This window comes from Tachypleus tridentatus, chromosome 11, assembly GCF_004210375.1.
Source record: "Tachypleus tridentatus isolate NWPU-2018 chromosome 11, ASM421037v1, whole genome shotgun sequence".
NCBI classification, from domain to species: Eukaryota; Metazoa; Arthropoda; class Merostomata; order Xiphosura; family Limulidae; genus Tachypleus; species Tachypleus tridentatus.
Genome location: NC_134835.1, coordinates 91,809,882 through 91,831,589, shown reverse-complemented (window position 1 = coordinate 91,831,589; position 21,708 = coordinate 91,809,882). Strand labels below are relative to the sequence as shown.

The following is a 21,708-nucleotide window of genomic DNA, read 5'->3' as shown; positions in this document are numbered from 1 at the left end:
GATAATAAAATGTCTAGAAATTAGGCCATAGAGATTTCACTCCAGTATAAATATCATTATTCAAATTGCTCAGAATGTTAAATCATTACATCAATTTTTGGCTAGACGTCCAAGATATAATAATTGTTTAAAATTATTCACAACCATAGTTATTTTTTTTGTAAAGATGAGTTTTCAGGTAATTATTTAAAACACACACATGTACTTAGAATTTTAAACGTCCAGGAGAAGTCCCCACTTTGGTATTATGTACCTAGTTAGTTTCGAATAAACCTTTAGCTTAAAGTTGAAGTTCGCACTGTACAAATGAAAAAAGGATTTGACACTACTGTTTTCTCTCTTCTAAGAATAACACTAATTTTTCCTCTCCTTTACAATGAAAGAGAAACATTATTGTTTCCTTTCTTCTACAATGACGGAAGACATTAGTTCTTCCTCTCGTGTACAATGAAGAACGACGCTATTGTTTCCTTTCGTCTACAATGAATGAGCGACACTAGTGGTTCGTCTTTTCTACAATGAAAAAATGACACTAGCGTGTCTTCTCTTCTACAATGAAGAAAAGTATTATATCTTCCTGTATTCTACTTTAAAAGAACGACACTATTGTCTACAATGAAAGAGCGACACTAGTGGTTCGTCTCTTCTACAATGAAAGAACGACACTAGTGTGTCTTCTCTTCTACAATGAAGAAAAGTATTATTTCTTCCTGTATTTTACTTTAAAGAACACTATTCGTCTACAATGAAAGAGCGACACTAGTGGTTCGTCTCTTCTACAATGAAAGAACGACACTAGTGTGTCTTCTCTTCTACAATGAAGAAAAGTATTATTTCTTCCTGTATTTTACTTTAAAAGAACAATACTATTGTTTCCTTTCGTCTACAATGAAAGAGCGACACTAGTGGTTCGTCTCTTCTACAATGAAAGAACGACACTAGTGTGTCTTCTCTTCTACAATGAAGAAAAGTATTATTTCTTCCTGTATTTTACTTTAAAAGAACAATACTATTGTTCTTTATTTTCTGTAGTAACTTTTTATTTGAAGTGAAAACATGCATAAGACAAAAGGCGGGAAAAGATTATTTTGAGCTTTGATGGTTGCACTGACGGTTCTTAAGATTTAATGATTTTGTTACAGAATCCATGGGATAACTACGTGCATGTGTGAAGCTTTTGGGAAAATTTGAAACTGGTACAAGCACAATTTTGGAACGTATGAGATGACACGCATATATTTATACTCTTTACACCTACTATCGAGAAATGAAAACAAATATTAGTGAATGAAGGTTAGAGATATAAAGAAAAGTCAGATTTTGGTAAGGAAAACGTTGTTAAGGAATGTACGGAATTACGAATGCACCCAACTCTGTTAAAGAGCTTTTTCTATGATAAACTATAGAGAATTTATAACTTTGTCAAAATAACTCTTTTTAGTTGAGTAACCTAATTCTGCTAAGTTCTCGGCGAACTTGAAAATACAAAACTTCTTATTTTTTATATTTTTTTGCTTACCCGAAGAACTGAAACGGTTCTTGGAACGAGACGCTGGTTTTATGTAGTTGGAGAATATATATATCAGTATATATTTTTTCTAAATCCCGAGTTAGTAGTATAATTTTATAGTTTAAGTCAGTATGTTTTTTAGTATTTTAATTTTCAATCTGACTTGTTTAAACTTTAATAACTGAAAATAACAGTAAATTCCCAACGTAGCTTCAAACAGTCGACGTAACAGAACCAGTTTATGAGGTTTGCATAGTGAAGCCGTAACACAGTGAATATAGGAGAGCAAATATGGTGTGGAAAATAACGACAAACAGGGTTTCGGTGGAACGGACCATGTAGGAAGACTGTTTCCATCCTCCTTATAAACATTTGACTAAATGTAACTAAAAGCTTATAGTAGTTTATTCAAGAAACAGAACACAATATAATACGTCAACCAAATAATTCATCCTTGTAAATTAAGGGCTTATATTAAAAGTTAACCTTCAATGTTTTTATTTTCATTTATTAACGCGTGTTCCATCACTCTATTGGTTTAGAAACAAGCGTGCTGCCTGATAAATCCTGGAAAGTTGCCATGGCGATAGACCATACCATGCCAGGCTCTACAGGTAGTAAAAGTCACGTGGGAATATTATTATACTGTCACACGTAGCGAAGCTACAGTGATATTGTCTGACGACTTTAACTAAGTTCGGTGGTTTGGGTATTAACTGAAAGTTAGAATAAAATAGATTTAGATAGATAAGCTTACTAAACTTTGTCTTTGTCTTGGTTAATATCATGGTATCAGGTGATAATGGACAGTCAAGAAATAGACATTCTGGAAGACATTTGCCGTTACTGTTTTGATAGGTAAGACTTAATATTTTGGAATAGTTTTTCTAAGATCCTATATTCTGTCGTATGCTGAACCTTCAGGTTTTGTCTGTCCAGCTTGTTTACTGAATATCAAGTCAACTCTTTTTAGCATACATATATCAAGGGGTTACCAAACCTCCCAGTGGTACAGCGGTATTTTTGCGGACTCACAGCGCTAGAAACTGGGTTTTGAGACCCGTGATGGGCACAGCACAGATATCCCATGGTGTAGCTTTATGCTTAATTCCAAATAATCGTTATCAAAAGGACTCAAATGAAAGATATTCGTAACTTTTCTCTCACATATCTTTCTTTTTTGTCATATGAGAACACATTAGCTATTGTATGTATGTAATTAATGTAAATGAAAAGGCAAAAAATTAAAAATTTAAGAATTTTTCTAAGAATTTTGGCTGAAATAAAATCCTAGTTTGTTTCCCTCCAGGAATCGCAAAACCCCTTATACTACTATAATATTTAACATAGAACGTAATTAACCAAAAATCATCAAAAAATAACTAACATCATCGGAAATTACAAAAAATAACCAAAAATATCGAAAAATTATTTAAAAATCCATCTCGTTGCCCTTATCTAATTTTGTCCTCTCCTTATCAGAGGGCCCGACATGGCTAGATGGGTTATGGTGTTCGATTCATAATATGAGGACCGAGGGTTCAAATCCCCGTTGCATCAAACATATTCGCCCTTTCAGCCGTGGGAACCTTATAATGTGACGGTCAATCCCACTATTCGTTGGTAAAAGAGTAGCCCAAAAGTTGGGTGATGATGACTAGCTGCTTTCCCTATAGTCTTACACTGCTAAACTAGGGACGGCTAGCGCAGATAGCCCTCGTGTAGCTCTGCGCGAAATTAAACAAACAAACAAATTTTCACCAGAGGCATAGAGCTGGACGCAAAAAATTCTAAAATAAAAAGCACTTAGAAATATAAAGGGTCAGATAGAGACTTACCTCTTTAATACACATCTCAAAAATACCCCAAAAATATTACATCATAAATTTAATTATACGAATTCTTTTATTTTCATGAATTTTCATTCCTTATAGTAATAAACAAGGAAAAGATTTTCCATTTCATTCATATTCTCAATGGCTTTATCGGTTAACTTTTAAACAAGTAGATCATGTAAGAATACTTGGAATTCATTCCATTCGTTGCTCACTAGTAAAGCAACAATTTTATCGTTAAACCGAGTTTTCATTTCACTTTAGACTTGAGACAAAATATTCATCACTTTGGTTTAGCTCACTCAAGCTATGACTTTCAACATTAAATTGACCAATAGCGCATAATTTCTTTAGTACATTAATTAATTTAAGTCAATTGTATACCAACCTAAGATGAAAATATTAAGGACCCCATATATCTACCACTTTCTACCAGCTTATAAACATTAAATTTACTGATTATTTCCAGTTATATAGTGACCTAAGACTAATGTATTAATACCATTCGGTAATACATATTTTTTGTTATCATTGGGGCTTAATGCTTTTTTATTAGCATAATATATTTCATGCTTTTTACTTGTTATTATATTCATACTTTTAAATATACTCTTCAAAAAAAGAAACGCAAAAGGCAAAATATGAGATAAATTGTTAACAAGTTTATTCCGGGTAGTTCTGTACGACATGTGTGTAACTTTGCACATTCACTGCTGAACATCCAAAGTCTGTAAAGCCGACGTCCACGCTCACTAGTTGAAGTTTAACGTCACGCAACGTCAATAACGAGTATGCCCCCCGTGAGCATCAATAACAGCTTGGCATCTCCTGCCCATGGAAGTGATGAGATGACGAATCACATCCTGTGGAATGGCTGTCCACTCAGCCTGCAAAGCTGCTGCAAGCTGAGGTAGAGTCTGCAGTTGAGGTTGTCGCCGTCGCAGACGTCGGTCCAACTCGTCCCAAAGATGTTCGATGGGGTTTAAATCTGGTGATCTGGAGGGTCAGGGAAGAACGTTGATGTTGTGGTGTCTCAAGAAGACAGTGGTGAGTCGGGCTGTGTGAGGACGGACGTTGTCATGTTGAAAAACGTCGTTGACGTTCACCATGATGGGTTGCACATGGGGCCTAAGAATCTCGTCGACGGTTGCGTACGGTCTGATCGAAAATCCTACGCAGCCCCGGTATGGTTGAGGCAGTAGACGTCGCAGTGGTGGTCCTATCCCGAAGGTGACGTAACCGGATGTTGCAATCTTGTGCGGGCGTGGTCACACGAGGTCTGCCAGATTGTGGACGGTCACGAGTTGATCCATATTGTTTGTGACGATTCCATAGCCTTGTGATGGTGCTTGGGTGGACATTCACAGCTCTGGCAACATCTTATCGAGATTCGCCTGCTTCCAAGCGACCAATGGCGTTGTTGCGTTGTGCTTCAGTCAGTCTTGGCGTAACTGTATTGCGTGTCGGTGGTTTAACACTGAGCTATGGAAACCGAGAACCCGTCACTTTTATAGGGATTTTGCACATGTTGCACTTGCAGAACATGCAGATCTCTCAAACAAATTTATTGGACACGCATGCGTTTTGGCGAAAAATCCAATGTTTTCCTCCGTTTTCAAAGTGCACAACTTTTATTGTCATTTTGGTCTGACAATCAGTGCATTAACACGTGTAACATCACATACTCTGAGCTTGCAACGTTATTACATATATTTCTCTTTAAAATAAAAAAATATCCCTTTTGCGTTTCTTGTTTTGAAGAGTATATATTTTTCTGGTCAAATAAACAATCTTTCTTCGAATATACTTTTATTTTTCAAACACATCTCTTTTTCTCTTTTAGACTTCTTATTAACCAGGTCTTCTCTATTAAAGTGTACATTTTAGATATAGTCCCTAAACAAATTCAGTCATTATATTTTCATTATTCTTGTCTTTCATTTAATTCCATACTTTTTTGTTTGCTAACGGAATAAAATAAAGATTGTTCATTGGATAAAAATCAGTATCTTGGTATAACAATTTTAAGTCATCACAGTCTTTCCAAATACAGAATTATTTAAGAGTTCAAAAAATATTTTTCAGAATCATTAGTAGTTATAATTTTCATTTGTGTATTCAGATTAATATATTTGTAAGTCAATGACATAGCTTCATCTCTAATACTCTGCAATTTTTATTTAGTTTCATTCCTGATGATAAATATTGTTTCAGATTTCTATAATAAAGCACATAATTATTTTTATCACACAACATTACCATTAGCTCCATTTCCTTAGTTACTATTCCGTTTACTGGTGATAAAGGTGTATTTAAATGATTGTCACGGAGTTTGTTTTGATATTGTAAATCTACTTCTGAAATATAATATATTTCAGAAAAATTACATACTTTCACAACACCAGTATTTTACCACTCCATTTAAGTTCTCCATAACGTAAATGTTGACTCATTTTCCATTCATGTAGATTATAAGTATCTTATAAGCTAAATACATACTTTTTTAAGTACGATCGTAAATATTAAAGTTTTCATCGTAACTGTAGACATTTACTGATAGCGTATTGATCTTATTTTCAAAATTTGAAATAGCAGTTATAGAAACTGTGGAATTAATTACTTTAAGTGACTAATTAATATTTTTCAGTTGTTATTTTTGTTATAATTAAACTCGTTCAGGATTTTCATTTTCTTTCTATCTATTGGAAGCAAAATGCGCATATACAATACATGAAATATTTCCTATCATCATTTTTAATATTTAATTTGTATCTTTTTAGGTAATTCAATACATGATGAGTCTCTTAATGGGTTATATTTATTGATTCGAAATAATAAACTTACTATCCTTTTAAAGGTCCATCCAGGTCCTCTTGCATCAATGGCCCGGCATGGCCAGGTGATTAAGGCACTTGAGTCGTAATCTAAGGGTTGCGGGTTCGAATCCCCCTCATACGAAACATACTCGACCTTTCAGCCGTAGAGAGGGGTTATAATTTGACGGTCAATCCCACTATTTGTTGGTAAAAGAGAAGCCCAAGAGTGGGTGGTGATGACTAGCTGCCATCTAACACTGCTAAATTAGGGACGGCTAAAGCAGATAGTCTTCGAGTAGCTTTGCACGAATTTCAAAACAAATAAAACTAAACCTCTTACATCAAACTCAGTCATTTCCCTTAAAAATATGTAAGCGACACCTCTGTCATAATCTTATAAATCAGTCGACTTTAGAATTATTTCATTTTTACTTTAAAAAAAAAGTTCTTCTGTTTCTTCTCGCCTTTGTAAACACAAAACAATTTAACGTTAACTTTTAAATCCTTATATTTTCTTACTTCATCAATTTTAGAAAGAACAATATTTCTATATTCATTAGTATAATTTTTAAGATTTTTAGTAAATACGTTTCTATTATCCTTTGCAAGCTGTTTCTATTTCTTGAATAATTTCGTTTTTATGTATTGCTTCCCTATGCTCTTTACTTTCGATATGAGAATTCTTACAAGATGTTTTGTGATATTTTTGACATTCATTGCATTTTATTCTTTCTGCTTAAGTTTCTTGGAGTAGCAGTTAAATATTTATGAAACTTGTATTTTTTAGAAAATATTTTTCTTTGAATCTTACGAATAAAGAACTTTATTAAATAATTTTCTCTTAGTTTAGAATAGCCTGTTATCCAAATCCCTTTCGGAAATATACAAATGTTTATAAAAAATATGAGGATACAAGATTTCATTATTATAGCACGTCAGTAAAAAGGGAAACCCGGATTTATATCCTGTAGGTGAATCAGAAATCTCATATACATACTGCTGATATCCTACTGATCTCTTATGAAAAGAATATAATACACTAATGACACAAACGTACGTCACTGAAATCGAGCCTCGACTTGTCACAGTATCAGAATATTTTTCTCCAGTGTTAGCTATGGAGCCATTCTATCAACGTTTCACCTAAAATCAACACAATGTATGATTATTTAAAACTTTAGTGTGTTATATTATTCCCATAAGAAATCAGTGTGACACCTCTCAATGATTCATCCTGTACCTTTGTATTTCAAAGGTAATGTTTTATATTGTACAAAGTATCAAAGTATACTCTTCAAAACAAGAAACGCAAAAGGGATATTTTTTTTTATTTTAAAAAGAAATATATGTAGTAACGTTACAAGCTCAGAGTATGTGATGTTACACGTGTCAAGGCACTGATTGTCAGACCAAAATGACAATAAAAGTTGTGCACTTTGAAAACGGAGGAAAACATCGAATTTTTCGCTAAAACGCATACGTGTCCAATAAACTTGTTTGAGAGATCTGCATGTTCTGCAAGTGCAACATGTGCAAAATCCCTATAAAAGTGACGGGTTCTCGGTTTCCATAGCTCAGTGTTAAACCACCGACACGCAATACAGTTACGCCAAGACTGACTGAAGCACAACGCAACAACGCCATTGGTCGCTTGGAAGCAGGCGAATCTCGATCAGATGTTGCCAGAGCTGTGAATGTCCACCCAAGCACCATCACAAGGCTATGGAATCGTCACAAACAATATGGATCAACTCGTGACCGTCCACAATCTGGCAGACCTCGTGTGACCACGCCCGCACAAGATTGCAACATCCGGTTACGTCACCTTCGGGATAGGACCACCACTGCGACGTCTGCTGCCTCAACCATACCGGGGCTGCATAGGATTTTCGATCAGACCGTACGCAACCGTCGACGAGATTCTTAGGCCCCATGTGCAACCCATCATGGTGAACGTCAACGACGTTTTTCAACATGACAACGCGCGTCCTCACACAGCCCGACTCACCACTGTCTTCTTGAGACACCACAATATCAACGTTCTTCCCTGGCCCTCCAGATCACCAGATTTAAACCCCATCGAACATCTTTGGGACGAGTTGGACCGACGTCTGCGACGGCGACAACCTCAACTGCAGACTCTACCTCAGCTTGCAGCAGCTTTGCAGGCTAAGTGGACAGCCATTCCACAGAATCATCTCATCGCTTCCATGGGCAGGAGATGCCAAGCAGTTATTGATGCTCACGGGGGGCATACTCGTTATTGACGTTGACTGACGTTAAACTTCAACTAGTGAGCGTGGACGTCGCCTTTGCAGACTTTGGATGTTCAGCAGTGAATGTGCAAAGTTACACACATGTCGTATAGAACTACCCGGAATAAACTTGTTAACAATTTATCTCATATTTTGCCTTTTGCGTTTCTTTTTTTGAAGAGTATATTTTCACAACCTCACTAACTACAGTCTTTCATTGCATACATTATGTTTTTATAATACATTGATAATATGCAGGGTAGAGTAAAGTATTCACAAAACCTGACTAATGTAAATGTTCATCGTACAGTTTATGCTTTTATATTTCGATGATAATACTCAGAGTGAAAAAGGTGTAAAAAATATAACCGTCTTCAGTCGTTCAAAGATTGATGCAATGTTTACGCTCTTGTGAATAGATTGTGTGTTGGAAAGCGGCATGTTATTATTTTTTGACACTAAACAATTGAATAGAATTTATTAGATATATCTTAACACAAAGTTTGCACTTTTTGTAAATTAAAACACATGTTAGTAACATAAGTTTTGTTAAAATAAAATAAAAAGCAAGATTACAAGTGGGCCTGGCATGGCCAAGCGCGTAAGGCGTGCGACTCGTAATCCGAGGGTCGCGGGTTCGGGCGCGCGTCGCGCCAAATATGCTCGCCCTCCCAGCCGTGGGGGCGTTATAATGTGACGGTCAATCCCACTATTCGTTGGTAAAAGAGTAGTCCAAGAGTTGGCTGGGTGGTGATGACTAGCTGCCTTCTCTCTAGTCTTACACTGCAAAATTAGGGACGGCTCGGTCCAGTTGGCTAACAACATACTCACTTAAATACTTGTTGAAGAATCCGCAAGCGATTGCGGCCCTATGTTCCTAGATGGAATCTAATGGTGATAACTAACTAAGATTAGAAGTGGAACCTAGGAACAACTAAGTTGAAAGTAATAAGTTTTTTCGGGGATGACTGTATATACGAGGGCTGTTAAAAAATACGCGGACTGTTTGAATTGCGCGGCTCCAGTTGGTTCCAGGGGAATCCGCTTGGTGTCGCTAGGTTCGCACAGATCAGCTGATTACGACGCCATTTCTCGATTGCAGATATCTTCATTTGTGTATTAGCTACGCGGTTTTAAGTGAAGTGCGATTTTTTCGTTTAGCGGATTTCAGAATGAATGACCTGAAGGAGCAACGATTTGTTGTGAAACTTTGTGTTAAACTTGGAAAATCTGCAACTGAAACTTTTGCTATGCTTAACACGGCTTACGGTGATGTTGCTATAAAGCGTACGGCATGTTTCAAGTGGCATGAACGTTTTAAGGATGGTCGACAGTCCATTGAAGATGATGAGCGTCCTGGGCGTCCTTCCACGTCAACAAAATCAACACCTTCGTGCGGGCAAATCGACGTCTGACTGTCAGGGAGCTTGCTGAAGAGTGTGGGATATCAGTTGGATCTTGTTACGAGATTTTGACCGAAAAATTGAAGATGCACCGCGTTGCTGCGAAATTCAGCCCTCAGAACTCGTGAGTTTTTGGCCAAACACTCGATCACTGTTCTTCCCCACCCCCCCTACTCACCTGACCTTGCTCCTTGCGATTTTTTCTTGTTCCCCAAACTCAAAAGACCCTTGAAAGGAAGAAGATTTGAGACGATTCCCGAGATTAAGGCAAATGCGACGAAGGAGCTGGAGGACATTACAAAAGAAGCGTACCAGGACTGTTTCAACAAGTGGAAATACCGTTGGGATAAGTGTGTGCGTTGGGGAGGAGAGTACTTTGAAGGGATCTCAGACCTGTAACTTTTAAATAAAGTACATTTTGTTTTATGACGTCAGTCCGCGTATTTTTTGAACAGCCCTCGTATTATGTACTATTTAGTGAGGCCATTTTTCAGAAGATCATTTACTTTAGCCATTGTTTCAACAACCGCATACGGAGGCCATTGTTTCAAGTACCATTTACTGAGGTAATTGTTTCTGGTGCTATTTACTGAGGGCATTGCTTCAAGTAATATTTAAGCAGTTCATTGTTTTCAGTACTATCTACTGAGGTCATTGTTTCTAGTAACATTTACTGAAGCCAAAGCGAAGCTTTCAGTGTTAGGATAAGCTGGTGGTTTTCTTTGAGCAAAGAATTTTTATTTTTAACCAGTATGTTTCGTTCTCACTTTGAAAAATTCACGATGTTCCTGATACTGGAAGTTTCCGCACATAAAAAATGTTTTATCTGTTTGGACTGTAATTTAAATTTTATCATATTTTTTCGTAAACGTTTCGTGTAAATATGACACCAAACAATATAAATATCCCAGTAAAATATGTTTATGTTGTATGTATTTTTTTCAGTATTGCAGAAAAATGATTAATGTTGTATTAGAATGTTTTTATTTATTAAGCTGTTACCAGATAGTTTCATATTGCAGAAAAATGATTAATGTTGTATTAGAATGTTTTTATTTATTAAGCTGTCACCAGATTGTTTCATATTGCAAAAAAATGATTAATGTTGTATTAGAATGTTTTTATTTATTAAGCTGTCATCAGATTGTTTCATAAATAAAGTATATATCCTATTGCGGAAATGTGAGATAAATTTAACGTATTGCAAAATCTGTGTTTAGCTAATGTGAGGCCAGTCCAAAAATATGTGAGGCATAGAAATTTGAGTAATGTTATAAACATCAGTAAACACGTTTAGAAACAATGTATAATGTTGTTTTTTTTTTAAATATTTACTACAACTTAATAAAGTGAATGGAGTATAATACTTAGGCATTTCCAATAGCTGAGATATAACTCTTTGGACTTCTAACGCTAAGGAGCAGGTTTCAATTATGGTGGCTTACAATAGCTACAACACAGAAAGCCTTCTGCTTGGCTACAAAAACCATATAGAACAAGTTAACTTCAGCTACGGTTTCACTTTATTTTAATTAAAATAAAATTGTTGTGGCTATCTTACAGATTTTATTTTATTTTTTATATACATTTATTTTTAACCTTAAATGGTCTCTTTTCAATTTTTACCAAAAAACCTAAGACCTACGTAGGTATTTGCTTTCAACCACTGCTTAAATTAAATAGTGAAATTACAACACTTGTTTCATGCAGTCTTGTGCTTTATTTGTGATTAAGCACAAAATTACAAAATGAGCTATCTGTGCTCTGCCTCCCACATGTATTGAAACCCGATTTCTAACGGTGTGAGTCAACAGACATATCGCTGTGCCACTGAGGGGCGGTTCTGTGCTTTCTGCTAACTCTGTATTTTGGAGACTATGTGTTTATATTAAGTTATTATTTGATGTAATTAATGTAGAACAGTAATAATACAAGAGTGTAGAGGAGAAATGCTTATTGCGCTACAAATACGAGTAAAAATGATTTCAGACTTTTTTCTAAACAGGTCACTATATAGCAAAATGGCACTAGTTTTTATATTTTGACAATGTTCCTCAAGAGCCAAGTCAAGGGGTGTTTTTATATTACAGAAACTCCTAAAGAGGGTGGTTTCGGACTATCTGCACGATTCAGGTTTCTGTTTGTTATATATCAATAAAGCCACATTTTCAGCATCGTTAATTAAGCAACTGCTAAGTTTTTATGTTTAGCTTTCAATTCAGATACAAATAACTTAACCTACGATTCGGTAGGGAAGGTCGAAGCATCATTATAGTTAGAAGTAGGATAAGCATATAGCAACACTTTGAAAGCAGCTATAGGCATAACATTGTACCAGGCTTACTGCAGAATATCTACCAAGATGGTTCTAAACGATTCCTGAATACCTCTGCGTGCCATTTGGATACTTTCATGTTTATTGGATTTTGCCGTTAAGCTCGTGACGTGCTGACAGATTTCAGTCAGTTCACCACTTCAAATCACTTTTCGCAGCCACAGTGCTGAAAGAGTGTAAGAAATGACTTCTTTTTATTCAATATACATGTTCAAAAAATTTCAGTTGAAATGAAGAAAAATGGATTAGGTAGTTTTTCATAAACCAGAATATCTCCCACTGGTTCGTGAGGAGCCTGTAAAAGATGGGTGTAACAAATTCTAATCATTCAGAGTTTAGAGAAAGACACGAAAAACTTAATAACAGTAATTTAATACACCTTTGTTCTTTGTGAGCTAAAATACTGTGATTAAGCAATAGTTTTGTAGAGATAGCGAAATTAACGTCAGTTGTGTGATACGCTGGAGTTGTTTAAATGAACGTGAAGAATCTTTAGGATAGAGCACGCAAGAGAATTAAGACCGTCTTGAAGAAGACATTTCTATTGTTAAAAACCTCTATGTATTTTTTCTGACGTTTAAAGTGCAAAGAATTAATACACGTGAAAATTCGTGAATGCTATATTAACCTTTAAATACAGATATTAGGAACGACATTCAAAGCAAGTAACAGCATGCTCATTTACGGAATGGAAATCGATACGAACGGCGTTCTATGAGCTTTAATTACAAACACATCTGTATTGTCCATATTATAATAGGGCACCATAGAACGTTATACTCGTTTTTTTCTCTTTTCACTAGTTTCATTTATCATCACATAATTTCGTTTTTACTTTTACTTCGGATATGATTTAATTTAGCTATGCTATATGCAATATTATTAATCTTTCTCTTCCTTCATGGATGAAAAATGACAAGAAGCAAAATAAATATTAATGCTATGAAGTATTTGGAGACCATTTCTGTATGAAACTTTTGTACGTTTACAATAGTTTGAACCCTTGGTCACCCAGCAACAGGCTGACTTAAAGTAAATACACAAATGTTTCAATACGAAGATAAAGACACAATGTTATTAAATATATGTTTTATTTACATGTTAATAAAATAGACAGTAAAATTTGTAATTTGTTAAATATAAAATATTACAAATTATCACTAAGCAACGTAAAAGTACTTTGTTAGAAATACTAATGTAAAAAGGAAAACAAACAAACCCAAAACAAAAATCCCTTTGTGGTCTTATTTCTATTTGTATTGCAGTTTGTACTTTTACAGAAATACCTTTTGCAGTTTATTTATCAAATATGAATGCGTGTAATATTTTGAACTGTTAAACTAGAGAGAAGTTAAAGCACCTGCACTACTTTTGTTTGAGTGAATAGTGGATATGACCATGATATATATAACACACCCACAGCTCAAAGCGTGGAGCGCGATTTTTATTTTTATTATTTCGATAACCAGACGTAAATGATGTATCCACAAATTCACAATCTAAAATTTTGACCATTGTGGCAACAAATGTTAGAACCGACAGTCTATTTATTTAATAGAATACTAGTTTTAAGATACGAGCCACTTCTTTAAGACACACATTTTGAATGTAAGTCGCCGTATTGATTACATAAATTAAACGTTTCATCTACGTTATGTATTATCATACATTTCAAACACTTAGTGTAGATTATCTCAAGCCTATTATTGTTAAAAGTGAAAATTGAAACTGGAATACACTTGCGAAAACATGCAAAAAACTCTGATAAATGTGTTTTATTGCACGTAAATTAAAAAAAATCTGGGTTACATGAATCTAATCAGTCATCTGCAAACTTAGAGAGTTTTCTGATAGTACATATATAATAGTCAACAATGTTTTAATGATAGCGGTATGTTCAATGTGTTAAACATACAAGTTATGTTTGGGGATAATATGTTCAGTATATTAAATGTGCAAGACATATTTTGGTATTAGATGTATGTTTGGTGTATTAATTGTACAAACTATGTTTCTGTAATAGACATACGTTAAATGTATTAAATATACAAGTTATGTTTTAGTATTAGATATATGTTTAGTGTATTAAACATACAAACTATGTTTTGGCAGTAGATGAATGTTTAGTGTCATTTAGAATTCGTAATGAAGTGGGTTGTTGCCGTATATGAAATCGTAAATGTTATCTTTAGCAACTGAAAACCTGGTATATATAGCTTTTTGGGACATTAGAGGGTTTTGAAAGCATATACCATCTGATTCTGAAGTAAAGATCAGCATTTTCAAAATAATGGCTACAGTTGAAGTAGAAAACCTCTTTGACTTCAAAAGCTAATGTTGTAAAGCTGGACATGTATCCTGGTATGCTGGACATGTGTCCTGGTATGCTGAACATGTATCCTGGTATGCTGGACATGTATCCTGGTATGCTGGACATGTGTCCTGGTATGCTGGACATGTATCCTGGTATGCTGGACATGTGTTCTGGTATGCTGGACATGTGTCCTGATATCGTTAATAAGATAACAAAAGCAAGAAAATAAAGTCGACGAAGGATCAGAAAGAAAAGAAAAAAATAAAAGTTCTCAAGAAATCACAACAATCCAATTCAACCACATACATACGTGCCAAATATTTGTTGCAGTTTCCACATACTTTTATGGCTTTAATGTACTTAAACATGTGTTCGGAAGTGAGCGTATGCGTACAGAGGGGGTAAAATATGTCAGAATGTGCATAAGGTCTAAGATGTCATTCCTGGTAGAAACTTATTGCAATAGAAGTTATTGTTTCAGGCAGTAGTGTGAAATCGTGGTCACCGGTCTTGGCACTATCGACGAGGAAGAAATGGTTCCAATGGTAACATGGGACCTCCAGCATTATTCTTATAAACTGCTATTATTTTCCCTGTTAAACTACATTTTATGCTTTAGTAATGAATATATGATTAACGTGCTAAATATAAACAGATTTATAAAATGCAGGTTCGAATCTGTTGAAAGAACGCAGATAACTTTGCGCTAAAAACCAACTAATAACAGCAATTAAACTTACAAGTTATGCTTTGACTTTACGTGTGTACTCAGGTTGCTGAATCTAAGAGTTATGTTTTGATTGTGGATAAATTATCAGCATGTTGAGATTCCGAAATACATTTTTTACATATAATAATTGGCTATGCCGTATTCGCCATAAAAATAATTATTATAGGTGACTGGTTTAAGGATTATTTGTTTTGTTTTAGGATTTTCGCACATAGCTACACAAGAGCTACCTGTACCTAGTCGTTTTCATACTTCAACTGATTAAAGATCAGGTAAGGAAGCTAGTCAATAGCTCCCACTGGCTTAAGAAATGCGAAACACGTTCTTGCAGTAATGAGACACGAAAAACAAATTCTCGGATCCTCAATTCGGGCACGCTAACCTATTGGTCACGTTGGGTTTTCATTGAATAATAACTTTTACAAAGATATAAAGATAATTTTTGCACGTGTTCGGTTGGATGATGACCAAAGAAATGTCTAGGATAATTGTAAATGCCGAACATTTGTTTGGTTTGAATTTTGCGCAAAGCTACACGATGGCTATCTGCTCTAGCCGTCACTAATTTAGCAGTGTAATAAGACTAGAAGGAAAGCAGTTAGTCATCATCACGCACCACAAACTCTTGGGCTACTCTTTTACCAATGAATAATGGGATTGACCGTCACATAATAATGCCTCTACGGCTGAAAGGGCGAGCATATTTGGTGTGACGGGGATTCGAACCTGCGATCCTCAGATTAAGAGTTGAGCGCCTTAACCATCTGGCCATGCAGGGCTAAACACATGCTAATAGAACTGTTTACCTCTTCTTTCTTAAAGGGAGGGACTCTGACATTCACCTACAAGTCTATAATTTCTAAAAAAATGTTTTAATGTTTACTTACATAACACATTTGTTTAGTAAAACCAACTTTTTAATATCAGAACTACAAATTAAAACATTTCAATCACTTAACTTTTCAAAAATGAATAGCTTTTGTTCTATTCATGTTATTTCCTATCCACATATCATGCAATTTAAATAATAGGCTTAATTACAGATGATAAACTTTTTGTCATTTTATAAAATCTATTCTAGTTTGTCATGTTGCCACTGTACAATGTAATAAGTTCATTACATATCAAAAAGGTATGCTTACATACATAGGTAAAATTTGCACGTGTTTGTTTAAAAGTCAATTAACACGAGTTTCACTTGAACTAAGCTTTTGCTTTTATTCCTTCAGAGTTTCAACCCAGTCTAATGAGAGACCAAATTTTTCACGTACATACAAACCATTATGTTGAATCACTTCAACAGGAAATGAGTTCACAAAAAATATATACGTATACTTTATAATTAATTATTATTTCCAATTTAATGGAATTTATTCACAATAACAAATGTTTCTGGCGAGAGAATTTGGTTCATATACCTATCGTAATTATTATTTTAAAAGGTGTTGATTTTACACAGTTTTCGTTGGTCTACATCAAAAATCAAAGTAACCTATGCATAAGTAGTATAAATCCTCTGTCAGTTTGGGGGGGGGGTATTATTCATGTTAATAAGTGAATTACACTGAGGATACTTTCAAGAAATCTCTGAGTAATTATAAACGTTTTGTAAGACGGAAACATTTCTTGCTTTTTTATGTAATGTCATTTCGAAGCAACTCTACGTTTCTAATATGAATCAAAACCTTCAAAATGTAAAACACTACTTTTTTATTACTGTTACCATATAGTATAATGGTAATTATACCATTTTAATATTTCAGAAGCAGAAATATTTCATAAATCTGGATGTTCTACTATTTCACTGATAATTAATTCAAATAATACTTAAAGAAAGGGCCTGGCATGGCCTAGCGCGTTAAGGCGTGCGCTTCGTACTCTGAGGGTCGCGGGTTCGCGCCCGAGTCGCGCCAAACATGCTCCCCCTCCCAGCCGTGGGGGCGTTATAATGTGACGGTCAATCCCACTATTCGTTGGTAAAAGAGTAGCCCAAGAGTTGGCTGGGTGGTGATGACTAGCTGCCTTCCCTCTAGTCTTACACTGCTAAATTAGGGACGGCAAGCACAGATAGCCCTCGAGTAGCTTTGTGCGAAATTAAAAAAAAACAAACAAACAAACTTAAAGAAAATCATAGTGATCTCCAGTGTAAGTAAACAATCTACAGTATATCTACATACAACAGTCAAATGTCTGTCTGTCGTCACACTTTGTATATTCTGAACAGTTCATCGTAGAAAACAAATGTCAAAATGTTTATTTTCAATTAAACATTACAGACTGATTGAAAGAAGTATTTTGAAGATAGGACTATTGACAAAAAAGACGCGTGAAGAGAGAGGAACGTGTTCGACTATATATTTATTTTTGGTCATGTATATATTTCTCAGTCGAGGCATGGAGGCTCATAGAATCGTTCCTTTTTTAAAAAACACAGACTTTCAACTTATGGCTTCATCTCTTGAACTATCTGAGATTTAATTATCGTCGTTGCTAAAGAGGACACCCTCTTATTTTAACTTGTCGGTATTATACACACACGTTATGTTAATGTACCATATCGAAAAAATTAGTTTAAACTGAAATTAATATTTTCCCTTTAGCATTTCTTATAGAAAAAAGAACTGTCAAAAAACGTTCAATTCGCTAGCGGTTTTTCCTAGCGTTCAGTTAACGATGGCTTGGCATGGCCAGGTGGGTTAAGGCGTTCGACTTGTAACCCGAGGGTCGCGGGCTCGAATCCCCGTTGCACCAAACATGCTCGTCCTTTCAGCCGTGGGGGTGTTATAATGTGACGGTCAATCACCCTATTCGTTGTAAAAGAGTAGCCTCAGGTGTGGCTGTGAGTGGTGATGACTAGCTGCCTTCCCTCTAGTCTTACACTGCTAAATTAGGGACGGCTAGCGCAGATAGCTTTTGTGTAGCTTTGCGCGAAATTCAAAACAAACCAAACCGATATGAAATTAGTCATACTTACTAAGCCAGTATTACGTTTAGAAATTATACAGGTATTAAAAACGGATATCAGCATTATTTAATCTAAGCCTATTTTAGGCTTACTTTATTACTCAGAACAAAAAATTACTGTAACGTATAAGACAGGAACAAAATACAAGAAGTTCATTGATCATAAGTTTTCGAAATTGTTCACCGAATGACATCAAAATTTGCTTTAGATTTATAAAAGGTATATATCATTTAATTAAGTCAAATGGAACGTTTCTTGGACATATGTAAAAGAATATTTTCAAAAGTAAAAATAAGGTTACAAGATTTGTTTGTTTGCTGTTAAGCGCAAAGCTACTCAATAACCTGTTTGTACTGTGCCCATCACGGGTATCGAAATCCGATTTTTGCGGGCATGATTATGACTTAAATTAAAATAAATGGATAAAAATGTAAAGTAAATGACAGGCAATTGTATCTAAAAACAAAATAATGGTATCAGAAACAAAATTCAGTTACACATTATTAGTAGGTCAGTAAAAGAGGCACGAATGAAGACAAAATCTAATACGAAAAATTTGACCGTTTCAAATCAGAAACGAATCTGTTTCTAAAGGACAAAACTGCATTCACTGTGTTATTTGGACGTTTATTTAAATATATGTAAGCAACAATAACATTTTGGAATAAAAATTTTGTTTTTTCTATAAGACAAAATAATCTTAACGTTCATCAGTACACGTTAAAATATCTACCTTTCAGTACACCTGGGGTCTATTCTGATCCCGCATATATTTAATGATCATAATGTTAAAGCGATGATTTAGATTTTGAAAAGTTAGCATACTGGCTTCTCATAGTATTGTGCAGATAAACTGTAAGAAAGACTGAGTACTATACGTATATAATATGTGATTTATTATTACAAAATATGAATTTTACTTATATCCATTTTATCATATTTAGACAAAATATTGCTATCATTGACATATGTTTCGATAATATGGGACCACTTCTTCTTTGATCGACATTTCACAATTAAAACTAATAAACTACTGAATGAAGAAACATATTTCTCGAATATGTAACAAAAAAACACACCAAATTGTGCGAAAATGTGCTTGGGGTCCAAACGAACCCAAGGGGATCGAACCACATTAAATTTTGTTTCAGAGCTAAACTATTACCAAATTTTGGAAAACATCTAAGCAAAACTTATTCTGAGTGAACATAAAGTGTTTCTAATATCTTTTACCAGTCATTTTGCAAACTCGTCACACCGTACACTGGGTGTGGAGTGATCAGTACAGACACGGTTTCCAAATGCTGTACAGGTTTGACGGACTTCCCTGTCCACGATTCTTGGGTAAAGATAACATTGTTTTTTTGTTGTTGCTGGAACACCTTGACCAGCATGTTGTCTTCTGTCAAGCAATGCTAGATCTACAAAGGCAGATTTGAGGCCTTTCTGCATTGCACGGGGATTCTGGAGACATCTCTGAAGTAAGTTGTGCGCATTACTTCACTCAAGGAGAGATCTACGTACGTAATCACTGTGTATCAAAATGGATAACCTCTGTGAGTCCATATACACAATGCCTGATAAAGAGACAGAGCTCCAAATCTGTATACCACATGCAACTTTTTATTCACAAAAAGTATTCGACTACAAAACATCTAAAGATTTATTATTTTTGTGTCAGAGGAAGATAACGTGACAATTACATAAAAATAAATAAAATATAACTGGTCAGTGAAAAAGTATTACAAATATTTATCGTCGGGGCTCATATGGTCTCCAGGTGTACTGATGAAGGTTAATGTTGCATGGTATACTAATTTCTTACTACAATAAACCTGATTCTGTTAGCTGCCGCTTGTAATGTATCAAAATAAGAAACTGTTAAAGTATAAAGATTATTAACACTTTAATGCATTTTTCAATGTGTTATTTTGTCGAATATTAACATGTTTTCCAGTTATTATAATTTTGTATTCCATTAAGGCCCACAGAACGTTTGCAAATAGTTGGTTGTTTGAGGTAATAGCGAAACGTATTCGTGTGTCCTATATTATATTATATTATATTATATTATATTATATTATATTATATTATATTATATTATATTATATTATATTATATTATATTATATTATATTATATTATATTATATATTATGTAAAAGAAAGTAATCAATTTTAGGGTATACGGATTGGAAACTCAAAACTAAAGTAAAAAAAATATCATTTTATTTTACAGAAATGTTCATTCTAGCCAGATATTATCAGCAACGTCGAGAAGAAACTGAACACAACAGTTTGGAAAATTATGATAACAACGCCATGGAGCGAACCATGAAAAAACGAGCTGTACAAAGAGAGCTTGCAGAAAAACGCCGCCAAGCGGCAACCTGTGGAACTCTTATATATATTTTTGTGAGTGGTTCTATGCTGGTGCTACTTGGAGTAGGTTTGACTTGCACAGGCGTTTTCGCTTCACAGTTTCAAAATAAAAAAATGCCGTGGTTGGTGACGGGACCAACATTTATTGTGGTAGGTGTTTTAGTGCTTTTTTTGTCCATTGAAATAATTATCAAACGACGTAAAGTTGGAAGCACATCAGACGATTCGGATTCAGAGGTTGAGGGCTCGAAGTATAGACATAAGCGCAAGCTAGCAAGAGGATGGATAGGACAGGAACATAGTTCTATAAATGATAAAGAGGTAGCGCCAACTTCTATAGAACAAGACAACAAGTTGCAGTCGGAGCAAAAGTGTGTTCTATCCCTCGTTCTGAACCCAACCCTTTTGGAACAAGCTTCAAATCCATAAAATCAGCATGCCGTTTTAAGTAAATCTTAATACAAAATGAATATATTATATGTGTTATCGGTGCTGTTTTAAAAATACCACAACTTTATTGTGCTCCGATTTTTTCCCGTCATAAAAACCTCAAAGTGATTTTTTTCCTCTTTTAGGTAAATATACATTGCAAAAAAATAGTCTGAAGTTATTGTTTTAATTGGGAAATGCCCTTGCGTTATGTCGCTACACTAATGTATTTAAATTATTAAGATTTAACTCCAAACATGAAAAAATTATCATGTTGTTGGAATAAATGTCAATAAACATTGTAATGGATTTTATTTACATTCAGATGTCGTACGATTTGTTCTGTCACGTGATAGGAGGATATACACCACATTTGTAGAGCAAAGCCACATTTGGCTGTCTGTTGTGCTCATCATGGGGACTCGATTGTTTGTTTGTTTTGTAATTTCGCTCAAAGCTATAGGAGGATTATCTGCGTTATTACGAGATAATCCACTAAAGCTAGTTGTCAAGGATCTACTGTCTAATCTTGATGAAAGTTCATTTGGACAAAATAAATTGACTAATCGGGAAAATTTAATTGTTTTTATGGAATCTTTTTTTAAGCTCCAAAACAAGAAAATATAAGGACGTAATTTCGGTCATAAAACTACATGGAATCAAAGCCACAAGTTTCATTCTTAATCTAGTTCTCTAGAGTTTCAATGTAATTTGATGACCTGCTACGTGATCTAAT

At 34.8% G+C, this 21,708-nt stretch overlaps 1 protein-coding gene across 2 annotated transcripts in view; it reads left to right on the top strand.

Annotated features, from left to right (window-relative positions):
- Positions 1-21,223, top strand: part of LOC143232756 (uncharacterized) — a 52,715-nt gene extending 31,492 nt beyond the window's left edge. The window contains exons 1-2 of one of the 2 annotated variants that reach the window (XM_076468566.1): positions 2,141-2,368; positions 20,401-21,223. In XM_076468566.1, the coding sequence (XP_076324681.1) occupies positions 20,403-20,972 (570 nt within the window). In that variant the 5' untranslated portion in view covers positions 2,141-2,368; positions 20,401-20,402 and the 3' untranslated portion in view covers positions 20,973-21,223. Of the gene's footprint in view, positions 1-2,140; positions 2,369-20,400 lie in introns of those variants that run through there. The other variant, XM_076468567.1, reaches the window with a different exon arrangement.
- The last annotated feature ends 485 nt before the right edge of the window (positions 21,224-21,708 follow it).